We start from the raw sequence: 15,093 nt of genomic DNA, 5'->3' as shown, positions 1-15,093 counted from the left end.
ACAGCAAAGCTACCCAGAGAGGACAAACTGCCTGTCTTAGAGCTAAGGGACGGGCCCCCAAGGAAGGAACTCCAAGGTGGGAACATCCAAGGGACTACAGTAAACTAGTTGCCCACCCCCATTCCATCACCATTCATACTTTCCAACAAAAGAAAGGTCAGCAGGCCCAAGAAGGAGCCTGATGGTCCCACTCCTGAAGCTTGCGAGAGACATCTGTGTGTGACAAGTCAGCCTAGGCTGAGCTCTCACCTACCTGAGCAGCACCCAGGTTTGGTGTTCTCAGAAAGGATGGATTGCCTTAATCCTATAATCCTGTAAACATGCTCAGACCCCTGGCTCTCTCTCCTCATCCTGGCCCTTAAACAGCACAGACAAGAAGGTGAGCAAAGTCTTTATTGGGGACACTGCACACCATTGCCCAAACCCACAACTCTGTTTCCCATGCTCAAGGCAGCAGCAGAAACAGAAGCAGAGCAAAGAGGGCCACGAGAACCCCCACAAGGCTCACAGCCCCAGGGCATCACCCTCTCCTGGCAACCAAAACAAGCCCCCTGCAGTCACCAAGCAGCTCAGGATAAATCAGGACAGCTTAGGCATCAGGCTCTCTACAAAAAGAAGAAACATCAGGTCAAAGCTGTGCCCTCCTGGCTCCCCCCATCCTAGAGATGTTTCTCCTCTACCCTAGAGAAGTTCGGCATATGTTGCTACCCATAGCCTTGAATGGTGTCCTGCTTCCCAGACAATCCAGTCCAAACTTGCAGTGAAGACTCTCCTCAATCGGATGTCAACCTTATATCTCCTGACACAAAAACAGCCCACTCTCACCCACCCCACCCCATTCCCCAAACACATCACATACATCCCACCCTTTGTGCCTTTGCTAACCACCAGACCACCCATCCAGCATGTTCTCTGTGCTGTCCTCCCTTTGTCACATCCTGCCTAGCCTCTAAGGCCCAGATCAAATCCTGCTTCAGGCGGGAAAACCTACCAAGGAGGCATACCCACTCTGAGAGCCTAGAAGACCATGATGTCAATAAAAAAGGGTTCTCATCTGTGACATAGGATCTTTTTCCCCAACTAGAACTTTGTCTTGACCTTCTGAAATCCCCTACCCAGCACCTAACCCAGTGCTCTACACATAGCAGTTCAGTTATTATCAGTGATGACAGACCATACTCACCTAATGCAGAATCAGACCTGAGGTCCAGTTGGAGTTCATGGCTGGTTCCGGTGGCAGAACTGGAGAGAAACAGAAGCGGCCGCAGCCTGACTTGCAGCATTTTGCCCCAGCCTGGCAGTTCTCATCCATCATGCAGCCAACAATGCACAGGCCCACCAAAATGTTTGGACAATCACCACCCCGCCCTGCGGGATAAACAGGCACAGGTAAAGAGACAGGACAGTCGGCTCCACCCACTCCAAGTTCCTGGCTAGAACTGAGACCTGAAAGTTCCAGAGAAATCCATCCCCGACTGTAACTACATCTTAACCAAAGAGCTGCCTGGGAAACCTGGAAGCTAGAGCCTCTGAAAATCGGTAGGGGCCCACGAGAACATCTGGACTAAAACTTTTCAAATGATACCCCATAGAGTTCCCCAGAGGTCCCTGGGTTTGATATCTCTGTGCGTGGGGCTGGATGGGGTGCCAAGGAGCCCCCTTCTCTCTCCCCTCTGCCTGGGCTTCTCAGGGTCACTTCCTCAGGGAGGCCTCCTCTGCCATCCCAGACAAGGCTTGGTGCCCTGGGTTGTGCTCCTCTCATCAGGATTTATTACAATTCCTGATCTGATCTACCTTCCCTGAAAAACTACATAATTTCAAGAATATGTCTTCAGAACCTTGAACACTGCCTGGGAATCTACATGTTGTCTAAAAACCACATCTGAGGGATGCCTGGGTGGCTCAGCAGGTGAGCATCTGCGTTTGGCTCAGGTTGTGATCCTGAGGTCTGGGGATCAAATCCCATATCAGGCTCCCTGCAAAGAGCCTGCTTTTCCCTCTGCCTGTGTCTCTCATGAATAAATAAATAAAATCTTTAAAACACACACACACACACACACACACACACACACACACCCCTGAGCCAGTGATTCTGAAATGGGAGTTCCACAGCACCTGGTATAAAAGGAGCATTCAAAAATATGGATTTGTTTTAAATATATGTTTTTTGAAACAAAGAAATCAGATCAGGAATGCTTTTATCTGTTGCAGATATGTTCCTAAGAATTTGGTCAGAAAACCATGATCTTGGGCAGTTCCCTCATTTTACTGAGGAAGAAACTGGCTCAATGAGAGTTTGCTTCCCCAAGGCCACGGAGCCAGTCAGCAGTGGGACCAAGGCCAGCAGCCATGCTACCAGTCTTCCAACCTCAGAACTTTTCCTACTAACCCACACTGCCTTCCCCTAGTTCTTAAAATGCCAGCATGGGCTCCGGAGCCTGAGGAGGAAGGGTGGCTTTGGGCTGGAGGCTAGGAGGACAGGAAGGATGAGAACTCTGACTCCCCCCAGGAAGGGAAAGACAATAAGGCCACCAACGGCTCCCTCCCCAACCAACCGTGGAACTCAAAGATTTCTTCCCCAAAGAGCCAACATACCTCCCTTAATGTCTCCACGGCAGGCGTGCCCACAGCCGGTGCTACAGCATTTTTGCCCCTGGGGACAGGACTCATCCCTGTCACACAGCTCCTCACATGGAAGGGGGTCAGCAGGACATTCACCACCAGACTCTGCAATAGAATCAGAGCATGGGGCCCAGAGGTGTTCAAGTCCAGTGTTTCCAGTTGTTTTCATTGTGATTCTTGAGTGCAAAATTACATTCTTCATTGTGTATATTAATCCATATGTGCATATATCTATATACTCTATAGTCTTTCTATGTATTTTTTCAAATGCTGGTCCTCAACTACTAAACTAATCTCAAGACTCACAGTCTGGAAAACACTGTTGAGCTCTAACCTACTGTGGCAAACAGACCTATTGCCCACCCCATATTCACTCTTCCTCCCTCCTTCCTGTGGTAGACATCCATGGTGGTGGTCCCCAGTGAACCACACCTCCTATATTGTCTCTGGGCTGGACTGTGTGACTTGCTTTGACTAACAGGACACCATCAAGTGTGATGAGAGCAAAGGCTGGATAAGCACTTGTATATTGGGGCTTGGGAAACAGCGCCCCCCCCCCTTGGAAACCGGCTGCTACACCATGAAGCAGCTTGGGCTCAACTGTGGAGTGATGAGATATCCCATAGCGAGAGAAGCTGGATGAAGAGAAGCATCCTGAAAGGTCCAGCCATCATCAACTTCCCGGCTGAGCTACCAGCTACATGCAGCTACGTGAGTGACCTAGCTGTACCATGTGGCTATAAGAACTGCCCAGCTGAGCCTGTTTGGGCCAGCTGTGAGAAAGAGCCAAATGCTGTTATCATAAGCCACTAAGTTTGGAGAGTGCTTGTTATGCAGCCATGGATAACTGAAACACCTGCTAATAAAACCGCAGGTTTGTTGTGAGGCAATGAGCCTGGCCAGCTACAATGATTTGCTTCCCCAAATTACCTTGTAACTAGGAGAGACTACAAACTAAGACATAAGCTGGGAAAACTTTTGCATTCTGACCCAGATAATGCACCTTTCAAACTGCCCCCTGGCTTCTCTTTCTTCCAGTGCAAAGACAGACATAACACAGGGAGATAGAGCCGTCTTCTTTCAACCATGGGGGGCAACTAGACTGAGGATGGAGCTATGGAATGCAAAGGAGAAGGAAAATAAACAACCTCATCCTTGTTAGCATCATGGAGCCACCACCCCAGCCCTGGTCCCTACTTCAGGACTTCTTCTTATATGAGAAAAATGAATCCCGATTTGGTTAATTTTCTGTTGTGCAGAGCCAAGCACATCCATGATGCACTCCTTCACCACCCCTCTGAAGATAATAAGGCTCAGAGAAGAGAAGGGGTTTGCCCAGAACTACAGAGTGAGTCAGCAGGAAAGCAGGACAAAACTCAGCCTCTTGGTTTGCAAGGAAGCACTCTTTCTACTACACCATCCTTAAAACATGCAGGCACCAGGCCAGGTCCTCTGGAGCAGGCACTCCCTAGGAAACCTCATCCAAGCCAAATTGACTTGCCATGACTCATTCATCTCAGTGTTTATTTCAGGTTTTTTTAAGTGGAGAAAAGAAGAGGCAGGCTATTAAAAGCATTGTAGAAAACCAACGCAGGACTGGCCCAGTGCCCTTGAGTAGGGACATGTAATAATTGCATATGTCTGGCTCTGGGAAGTCTGCCATGATGGAAAAGGCAAGTGTTGGACTCCAAGGAAAACACGTACAGCTAAACAATCATGGTCTAATAACCCTGCATCACAGGATTTTCCTGAACAGCCCCTATTTCAAAGGTTCTATGCCATTGTCAGATCAGATCAAATCTTATTTTTTAATCCAGAAAATATGGTCACTGCCAGATGTACCCCTCCACACCTCCCCACCTGCCAGGTGAACACTAAAATCTATTTAACAAAGAGCAAAGTCTTTCATCCCACAGTTGAGAAGGCTGGGGACATTAAAAAAAATCTCTCTGGTGGGAAAAACCTAGCAACTTTAACTTTTCATGGAATTACACTGAGCAGAACACTTCCCAGATACCATTTTGCTGAGCTTGGCCCTGAAGTGACCAATACCAGGTCATACTGAGGACCAGGCATAAAGACCAAACCTCTACTCTCTTCCAGGCCAGACTTCCTTGAGGTCCCTGGGGTTGTTCAAATACTAGACAGTGAAGAGACTCTTGGGGAATAGGCTGAAGCCCTGAGGGTCAGAACGTGTCCTTTGACCAGTGCCCACCATGGCCACCCACTACATCACCTGATTGAGGCATCAGTCTGATGCCTGAATCCCTGCCAAATAATTCCCTACTCTCAGCTCAAATGCTGGAATTCAGGGGGCCTCACAACCTCCAAGCCAGACTATGCCATCATTATACTTTTTTTTTTAAAGATTAATTTATTTATTTGAGAAAGAGCACATGAGCAGGAGGGACAGAGGGAGAGTGAGAGAGAACCTCAGGCAGACCCCACACTGAGCACAGAGCCTAACGCACGGCTCAATCTCATGAGCCTGAGACCATGACCTGAGCCTAAATCAAGAGTCAGTTAACCAACTGAGTCACCCAGGCACCCCCATCCTTATACTTTATCCTCAGCTGAAATCTGGCTGTCTAGAAGTTCTGTCCATTGGTCCAGGTCCTATGTCCAGAGACCTTGTGAAAACATGGCTTGTGCCATCAGCCTAGACAGGATCCTCTGCCTCTCACTGTCTCAGCTTTCCCAAACTAGGTAAGCTCAGTTCCTCATACCACATGGTTTCCAGGCACCTCACAGTTATCTTACCAGGAATCAGGATGACAAACAGGAATGAGAGTCAGAATGGGAATGGTCATCCCCACCCTGCAAATATACCCCTATCCCAAGACCCAAGATATCACCAAAAAAAAAGGTGGAATAAAAAGCTGAAGCCCAGGAAATACTCTTAGACTTTACTATTACCCTGGCTGTAACCTTCCACTATATCTGAGGGAAGGACAGTGGCGCTAGTTGAAAAGTGAAATCCCAAAACTTCTTAAGCCAAGGACTCTCTGAGTTATCAAACCTACTCCTCTTGCAAATAGACAGCCAGACAGCCAGTAAAGGGATAGGATTGGCCTGAGGTCAATGGTGGCAGAATTGGTTCCCAAATTCCCAGCTCTGACACTAGGACCAATGATGTAGTCCTTTAAGCCACTCATTATGATTCCCTATACTCTACAAGGATTACACAAGAACAAGAGCTGAGACTCAGTCATGGGGCACCTGGATGGCTCAGTCAGTTAAGCATCTGCATCCCGCTTGGGTAATGGTCTCAGGGTCCTGGGTATAGAGCCCCCTGGGTCTCAGGTTCCCTGCTCAGCTTCTCCATCTCCCTCTTCCCCTCCCCCCCACCCTGCTCCCCCCTCCACCCTCAAAGTAAATAAATAAAATCTTTTAAAAAAGAAATAGTTAGGACTCATTCAGCTGTATTCTGACAAAAGTGAAGACCCAGTGGTAGAGAATTGCAGGGATTAGTAAAACCTAGCAAGAAACCAGTGTGTTGGGAGTCTCCAAGACAATTCCTAGGTTGGGTGATGTGTTACGACTCACAAGACTCAGTATACAGTTGTACTCATGGCCACGCTATATTACAGGAAAAGATATAAAGCAAAATCATCTCAGGGAAAGGGTGCATGAGGCAAAGTCTAGAGGAAATCAAGCACAAGCTTCCATGAGTCCTCTTCTAGTGGATTCCTATAAGTCATGACAACACAGTGTGAAGTGATGTCAACCAGGGAAGCTCATTAGAGACCTGGGGTTTTTACTGGGCACTCTCTGCTTAGCAGGTATGATTCTTTTTTTTTTTTTTTAAGATTTATTTATTTATTTATTCATTCATTCATTCAGAGAGAGCAAAAGAGAGGCAGAGACACAAGCAGGCTCCATGCAGGGAGCCCGACGTGGGACTTGATCCCAGGTCTCCAGGATCACACCCCGGGCTGTCGGTGGCGCTAAACCACTGCGCCACCGGGGCTGCCCTAGCAGGTATGATTCTTACCAGTTAGGGTAGTAGGAACACTCTCAAAATCTAAGTTCCCAGAAGCCAGTCAAGTCCGGTCTTGCAAGTAGACCTTTCTAAGAATATCAATCTCAGGCCTGCTATGTTAACTCTTTTCTGAACAACCAACAGTGAGGTTTCAGGAAAAGGTCATCCAAACACACAGGAAGCCCATGCCATCCATCCACCCAAAGGATATAATTCACAGGTTGTAATAAGCAAAACAATGGGTCACTGGGTTTCATGGGGGAGGGGAGGCGCCTTAAGGTAGCCAAAGGAGAGTCGTCTCTTAGGCTGTAATCTGCATCTTTGTTCCAAAACCTCTTACCTCCAAGACCTCCCATCACTCAACTACTCAAGTCAAACACTTTAGTACAGCTCTTGACACTTCCTCTCCCTCAGCACACACATCCACTTATTTCTTCACTTAGTCTTGTCAACTCTACCTTAAAAGTACTCCAAGTCTGTCACTTTTCCCTGTCCACACCATCACCACCCTGGTCTAAGCTGTGCTCACCTCCGCCCCCCAAGCCTGCCTCAACCGCCTCTTAATGGGCCTGCCATCTGCTACATTTGTCTCCATCTCTTCTTCACACATCAGCAGAGTGCTTATTTTCAAATAAATAAAATATACGTATATTTAAAAAAAGAAAACCAGGGGCACCTTGGTGACTCAGTGGTTGAGTGTCTGCCTTTGGCTCAGGTTGTGATCCCAGGGTTCTGGGATCGAGTCCTGCATAAGGCTCTCCACGGGGAGCCTGCTTCTCCCTCTGCCTATGTCTCTGCCTCTCTGTGTCTCTCATGAATAAGTAAAATCTTTAAAAATAATAAAATTAATTAACTAATTAATTAAAACCAAGGGGCACCTGGGTAACTTGGGCAGTTAAGTGTCCAACTGTTAGTTTTGGCCCAGGTCGTGATCTTGGGGCATGCAATCCAGCCCTGCATTGGGCTCTGTGCTCAGTATGGAGTCCACTGGAAATTATCTCCCTCTCCTTCTGCCTCTGCTCCTCATCCTGCTAGCACACACTCTCTCTATATATATATATAAAATAAATACAAAAAATCTTTTTAAATAAAGTAAAACAGGGCAGCCCGGGTGGCTCAGCAGTTTAGCGCTGCCTTCAGCCTGGGATGTGATCCTGGGGCCCCGGGATCGAGTCCCACGTCAGGCTCCCTACATGGAGCCTGCTTCTCCCTCTGCCTGTGTCTCTGCCTCTCTCTCTCTCTCTCTCTCTCTGTGTCATGAATAAATAAAATTTTTAAAATTAATAAATAAAATAAAATAAAGTAAAACGAAAACCAGACTAGGCCTCTCCTCTCTGCTTTCATAAGCCTTGCAAAGGCTTCCCAGTGCACTTAGAACAAGGGCTTTGACAGAGGCCCCAGAGACTCACTGGAGGTCTGGACTCTCCCTAACCAGAGCCACTTTCCTCCTCCTTCCCTTTCTCTTTTCTCCAACTCCACTGACCTCCTTTCACTTCCTTGAATCAGTAAGCTCTTTCCTACTCTTCACACACCCTACAGCCAGCTCTCTCTCATCCTGCAGGTTAAAATGACACCTCCCCGATAGCTCTCTTTGATTTTCCTTCACAGCTCTCATCACAATCTGTGCCTATTATTTATAACCTCAGCTGCCTTGCTCACACCGGACACACATAATGCCAGCTGCAGACACTTGATAAGTAGTGAAGGAGGGGACACACAGATCTGACTTCAGATGGCAGGAGGGAACGTGAGCAGAGAGGTGCTGTGCAACACAGCATGAGCTGCTGAGCATTATTTGGCAGGCTTTCTATAGGCTTTTAAAATAAATTTCTTCTTGGGATGCCTGGGTGGCCCAGTGGTTGAGCATCTGCCTTCATCTCAGGGCATGATCCCGGAGTCCCAGGATTGAGTCCTGCATCAGGCTCCCCATAGGGAGCCTGCTTCTCCCTCTGCCTATGTCTCTGCCTCTCAGTGTGTCTCTCATGAATAAAAAAATAAAATATTTTAAAAATAAATAAAATAAAATACAGTCTTCTAAACTGTATGATATAGGCTGAATGTTGTGTTCCCCCAGGATTCATGTCTTGAAATCTAACCCCTAATATGAGTTTCAGAGATGCGTGCTTTGGGAGGGGGGCCCCCATGAATAGGACAATGCTCATATTGCCCTTTCACCGTGTAAGGGCTCAGTGAAAACATGGCAGTATGTGAACCAGGAAGCTGGCTCTCTCCAGGCACTGAATCTGCTGGCACCTTAACCTTGGGCTTCTCAGCCTCCAGAACTATAAGAAATAAATTTCTGTTATTCATAAGCCACCCAGTCTATGGAATTCTGTTCTAGCAGCCCAAAGGACTAAGACACCAAATTATCACTCTTTGAGGTAAATAAGCTTATCTCCACTGTACAGAGGACAAAGGTGAGGTTCAGAGAGCTAAAAGGATTTGCCTGAGGCCACACAGCAAGCAGTTAGAAGCCAAGGTTCACTTGCATGCTCAAACCAGAACTGCCCCACCTGAGCAGGTCCCAGGGTCTACTCTGAATCCTCAGCCAGCCTGTCCCCCCACCTTACCAAACAGACTAGAACTGGCTACGTAAACCTCTGGCAATGTCAGAGCCGAGGGAAAGCAGGAACTGTTCAGAGCCCAGGACTGACAGCTTCCTGTCCCATGGAGTAGCTCAGCCCAGGCCTGGAGCCGTAGACAGGTCATTAACTACTCTCGCCAGACTAGGAAGCCCGCTCAGCCAGTAAGTATACTCTGGGAGATCTGCAGGGAGGTCACTATTGCAGGCTGCCTGGCTCCAAGGAAAGAAGAAGCCCCATCTGGGCTGGCCAAGGCCCAAAGCAGCTCACAAAGGGCCTGGCCTAGGTGCCAGCCTCACCCTCAGCCCCCATGACTCAGCCATCAGCCTCACACACTGGAAGACTGTGCTGGGCCTTACAGGCTGGCAGTGAGTGACTGGCCTGACACAGGTTCCCAGGCTCTGGTTCCAAAGCTGGGCCGCAAGAGTCCTGGCAAGGAGTACAACCCTCTATTCTCTCTAATGGGCAGGGAGCCCAAGAGAGCTGTCCAAGCCAAACACAGCCCCACAAGGTCCAGAGAAGAGGCCCGCTACCTGGGGAGGTTTGGCTGGAAAGAAAGAGGTGGTCACATGCTGTGGAGTTCCAGAGTCTTCCACAGGAAGAGGAATCCTTGTTCTTGATAAAAGGGGCTGGTAAGCAACTGCACTCCTAATAAAGCCCACCTTAGCAGGCAACAGGAAGGAAGCTGATGTCTCCTGAGGGCTAAACACTTTACACACTTTGCATCTTTACAACAACCTCCAAGGCTTATTCTTTCCATTTTACAAAGAAGGGAACTGAGGCTCGGGGAAGCAGAAGACACTTGGCCAGGGACCTGCTGGCCAGTAACTGGTGAGCCTCAGGCTTGAACCCAGCTCTCTGATTACCAAAATCTAGGCTTTTCTACTGGAATAGCTGCCACATGCCCTCAGAGAGAATGGTTCCAGTTTCTTTAGAAAACATAATGGAAGGTGTAAATTAAGACCTCATTTAATGCAGATGAGAAAAAAATAAAACAACCTAGGCATTAACTTATCAAGAAGTATTTGAAAACTATGAAATACACCAAATGCACATGGACAATGGGAAGACATAAAGATTCACATAAAAATGTCAGCTTTCCCTAAATTAATTTTTTAAGATTTATTAATTTGAGAGAGAAAAAGCATGGGAGGAGAAAGTAGCAGAGGGAGAGGGAGAAGCAGGCTCCCTGCTGAGCCCACGTTGGGCTCCCAAAACCCTGGGATCATGACCTGAGCTGAAGACAGATACTTAACCTGAGCCACTCAGGCACTCCTGAAATTAATTTATACATCTAACACATCTCCAATAAAAGCAGCCCTCCTATTTGAGAGGAAGGAGGTAGTGATGGACAATATGATAACAAAATATATGTGGAAGCACAAACAAGCAAATAAACCATAAAAATCCAGAAACAAGAGGGAAATGAGAAGGGGAAGCTACGGAAGATGCATCATCAATTTCTGATACCTTTTGGAGGCCTCTCAGGGACCAAAAGAGGAGGCAAGCAATAGAGCAGAAAGCTCTGCATGCCACGATCCTCCTTCTAGCAGCCTCCTCTGCCTGCCTGGACCCCATTCCCAGATCATCAATGGCTGACCCTTTGTCTATCATTTTTTAGAAAAGTTCTCAGAATATGGCAGCCACTTAATTTTTGTTGTTCAAAGTAAAGTAAAACCAACAATAAGATGGTGCAGGCTTATTTGAGAAAGAAGGACTCAGGCCAAAGAGCCCATGGGCCCCGGGGTAGTGTTTCTTACCCAGCTTTGGCTTAGGGACTGGGACCACACAGCTCTTGTTGCAGCCAAACGTGCAGCATTTCTTTATACCCGGACAAGTCTCATCAGTGACGCACCTTTGAAAACAGGATTGTTTCCGAACAGCCCTGGGGCAATCTCCTTTCCTCCCTGTAGCAAAAAAGGGAGACAGCCATAAAGAGAAGAGAGAGAGAGAAGTGCCTGGTGGCACCCATAGGTGTAGCAAAAGGGAGATTTAAAGGAAGGAACCCCCGAGCTTCTTTGGGACTCTCAACCCTGGCGCTACAGCAGAGACAGTAACAATGATAAGAGCTCACATTTACTGAGTTCACTTTGTGCCAGGAACCTCTCATTTGAAACTCACAGCAATTCCAAGAGGTGCAAACAATTATCCCCATTTTACAGATGAGGAAATCGAGGTAAAAGGCTGTTTAAGTCTTATTCAGCCTGGCTCGGGGTCTACTCTTTTGATAACTACCTCTAACAGGCTTCCCCTCACAACTTTGCCCTCCAGCCTTCGCAGGAGCCCTGAGTTCAAATAAAAGAGATCGTCAGTTGTGTGTTCTTTCCTGATAGAAGACAAAGAACTGAGGACTCAGTGATTGAAGAAGAAACTCCAAAAGGGAGATGAGGCACTTCAGGCAAGCTAGATTTCAAGAGCCTATCTAGGACGTTGGAGGCTCTCTGGGTCTTTCTAGCCCAGAGGCAAGGTCAGGAAGCACACTTGGATTTTGCCCCTCCAGTCAACATACCCTCTGGAATGCCTCCTTGGCAGACCCGACCACAGCCAGTGCTGCAGCACTTCTGCCCAGCCAGACACGATTCATCCCCCTGGCACAGCTCTTTACATGGGTTCTTATCAGGAGGGCATTCTCCTTCTTTCACTGCAAAAGATATCACACAAGGTTGGAGTGACTAGCTAAGCCTCAAAAGATGGGGAATAGAAGCCAAGTGCACTTCAAGGATGTTCAACCTCTCCAAACTTTCCTATCCAAAATACCTTTCCCCTCCCCCAACACAACCACTGACACTCACCTACCATTACTGAATGTCCAGCCACTTTGTAGATAAAGAGAAGGAAAGGTTGGGGTTGATCCTGTTCACATTTAAAGAGCACTAGGGAAAAGCTAGAACCTCTAGTAAGCCAGACTGGAAGTCCTACCTCCTTGTCCAGAGAGAGTAAAGAAAACCAAGAAGACCTACCCTGTCAAGCTGTCCTGAGAATCTTTGCATCCAATCCTGACCTACAGATATGACCATCTCCACAAATGAGGACTCTCACTCCAGGATGAGGAAAGGGATGACTTATTCTTAGTTATTTTCTGTTACTGTCAGCCAGGGATCCCACATAATAGCTCACCATGCTCTCCTGCAGCCACCCAGGATGTCAGGGACCCAAGAGCAAGAAGTGCCTTCAGGAAGAAGCAGCAGCTAGACATGATGATGGTGCGGAGAGTTGAGATGAGCGCTCAGTCCAGGCCGGAGGTATACACCTCACCCAGAGCATCAATCAAGGGAAGGGCAGGACTAGGAGACTGGCCCAAACCCAGCCCCAAAGTCTTCCCTTTCGCAATATTCCCCAAGGACGTCTTCTCCCGACAAGAAGAAAAGTAGTTGCTGGTGTGTGGGAAAATGCCTGGCACTCCCAAAGGGCACATGTGATGATGGTGATCAAACTCTGTAATGCAAAATACACAACACTCATGGGCAGGGATAAGGAACCTGGTTGGTAGTTGGGGAAATGAAGGGATGGCCACTGGATTAAGGATCAAAGAGAGCCCTAAAGGGCTTTGGAAGGACACAGCTGCAGCCAAAGAGACAGAGGGAAGGACCAAGGACAGGACTTAATCATAACCAAACTAACAAAATGTGGTGTGGCTCCTGTTCATCCTAGCAATCCAAAAAACAGAGTGGAGCAGACTACTTAGAAAACATCAGAAAGGGGGCAGCTGGGGTGGCTCAGCAGTTTAGCGCTGCCTTCGGCCCTGGGGCCTGATCCTGGAGACCGGGATCAAGCCCCACATTGAGCTTTCCTGCATGGAGCTTGCTTCTCCCTCTGCCTGTGTCTCTGCCTCTCTCTCTCTCTCTCTCTCTCTCTCTCTCTCATAAATAAATAAAAACTACAGCAAAGCCGTATGTGAGTTTGTTCAGAACTAATACAAATGCACCAAACACCTACATCTTGGTCCATCTAGCCCATTCAGGCCATTTTTGGATTGCATGAAGGCTAGCTGACAGAACGAAAAAGAAGTTGCTATGATTCAAGTAGTCTAGACCATCTATACTCCCTTACTTTATCTCCTCTTCTTCTATTTTGTTTTACTTTTATCTGTCCTGTTGACATGTCCTGTCCATGATGACTTTGGTCAGACATGATATTTAATGGTATCCACTGACGTTGCTTGGCCCAGTAAGAGCCAGTAAAGAGCAGAGGAAATTCAAGGCTTAAAGGAAAAAATCTCGGGGCACCTGGGTGGCTCAGTGGTTGAGCATCTGCCTTTGGCTCAGGTTGTGATCCCGGGCTCCTAGGATCAAGTCCTGCATTGGGCTCCCCACAGGGAGACGACTTCTCCCTCTTCCTATGTCTCTGCCTCTCTCTGTGTGTCAAATAAACAAAATATTAAAAAATAAAAATAAAAAACAGGGCAGCCCTGGTGGCGCAGCGGTTTAGTGCCGCCTGCAGCCTGGGGTGTGATCCTGGAGACCCCGGAGGAGTCCCACATCAGGCTTCCTGTAAGGAGCCTGCTTCTCCCTCTGCCTGTGTCTCTGCCCCTCTCTCTCTGTCTCTATGAAAAAATAAAATCTTAAAAAAAAATAATAAAATAAAAATAAAGCCAAAATATCCACTATAGAGCCAGAGTTTGGTGCCAAAGAGTTGCCTTATTGTTTTAAGGCTGATATTGGACCATGGAGATAATTAACATTTGTTGATAACCTAACATGTGCTTTATATGTATTATCTATTTTAATCCTCACAATAATCTTGCAGAAGTAAGAAAACTGGTTCAGAGGGGTTGAGAAAGAATGACCAAGGTTATAAAGCTAGTAAATGGTGGTTACTGGAATTTAACAATAGCAGTGACAGATAGCATTGCTTGGGGGTTTACCTGTGCCAGAGTTCTTCACATGAATTAGCTCACTTAATCCTTAAGTGCAACCCTATTAGTTAGGTACCATTGTCCCCACTCTACAGATAGGGAAACCGAGGCACAGAAAGAAACCTGGATCACACAGAGGGTGGTAGACCAAAGGCAGGCAGCCCTGCCTAGTCAATATTCTTAATCACCATATCACGCTGGATTTGAACTCATATCTTTCTACATTAAAAACTCAGGTACTGGGGCGCCTGGGTGGCTCAGCGGTTGAGCGTCTGCCTTTGACTCAGGGCCTGATCCCAGTCCAGGGATGGAGTCCCTCATCGGGCTCCCTCCAGGGAGCCTGCTTCTCCCTCTGCCTATGTCTCTGCCTCTCTCGGTCTCCCATGAATAAATAAAATACAAATAAAAACTCATGTACTTTTTACTATTCCACATTGTGACCCGGTAAAAGGAACTTTCTCTACTACCGGTAAATCGATCCAGTTCTATTTACGGACATCCTACCTCTAAGCCAGAGCTAAGGGGAGCTTTGCGAAACTCCATAGCTGTTAAACCTCTGCATCCCCGCCCATCCCAGAATCACCTTCCTGGAGAGAGAAGCCCAGGTCGCTGGGGCTTGGAGAGTCCACGGGCCAAGACCCAACCTTCATTATGATGCCTTTAGATGCAAGAGGCAGCCCCTGGAGCCTAGGCCTCGGGGACCCGGTGGGTGTTTGGAGGGGCATGGGCCAGACCCCCTCTTGTTGGATTTTCGGGTCCCCGCATTAGGCGCACTCAACGACTTTCAAAGACTGAACTGCGGGCCCCGCTGTGCTCCCCTCCGCACCTAAGCTCCAGCCCCGAGAGCCCGCTCTCGTCCTCCTGCCCCGCACTTCTCCACCCGCCTTGGCCCAGCGGAGAGCGCTCCCGGACCAAATACCCACAGTCCGCACCCGAGGAGCCGGCGGGGCCGCAGAAGAAGCCCCCGGCCGCCCGGCTCACAGCGCCTGCCCGCTTCCGGGCCCCAGCGAGACGCGGCCTTGCGGTTCCCATGGAAACCCCGCGGCTCGCCG

At 48.1% G+C, this 15,093-nt stretch overlaps 1 protein-coding gene across 3 annotated transcripts; it reads right to left on the bottom strand.

Annotated features, from left to right (window-relative positions):
* Positions 1 to 375: 375 nt before the first annotated feature.
* Positions 376 to 15,054, bottom strand: WFDC3 (WAP four-disulfide core domain 3). 3 transcript variants are annotated; one of them, XM_026014673.2, is made up of 7 exons: positions 14,625 to 15,054; positions 12,304 to 12,621; positions 11,696 to 11,827; positions 10,947 to 11,093; positions 2,596 to 2,727; positions 1,184 to 1,368; positions 376 to 605 (listed from the first exon to the last, which is right to left on the bottom strand). In XM_026014673.2, the coding sequence occupies exons 2-6, from the start codon at positions 12,380 to 12,382 to the stop codon at positions 1,184 to 1,186; spliced, it is 675 nt and encodes a 224-aa protein (XP_025870458.1). In that variant the 5' UTR covers positions 12,383 to 12,621; positions 14,625 to 15,054; the 3' UTR covers positions 376 to 605. The 3 variants fall into 3 exon arrangements, with proteins under 3 accessions (XP_025870458.1, XP_025870457.1, XP_025870456.1); XM_026014672.2 differs by having other exon boundaries at positions 14,965 to 15,054; XM_026014671.2 differs by having other exon boundaries at positions 14,974 to 15,054.
* Positions 15,055 to 15,093: the final 39 nt, after the last annotated feature.

The sequence above is a fragment of the Vulpes vulpes genome, chromosome 14, assembly GCF_048418805.1.
Source record: "Vulpes vulpes isolate BD-2025 chromosome 14, VulVul3, whole genome shotgun sequence".
NCBI lineage: Eukaryota > Metazoa > Chordata > Mammalia > Carnivora > Canidae > Vulpes > Vulpes vulpes.
The sequence above is the reverse complement of the archived record's forward strand: the minus strand, read 5'-3'. Positions and strand labels throughout refer to the sequence as shown.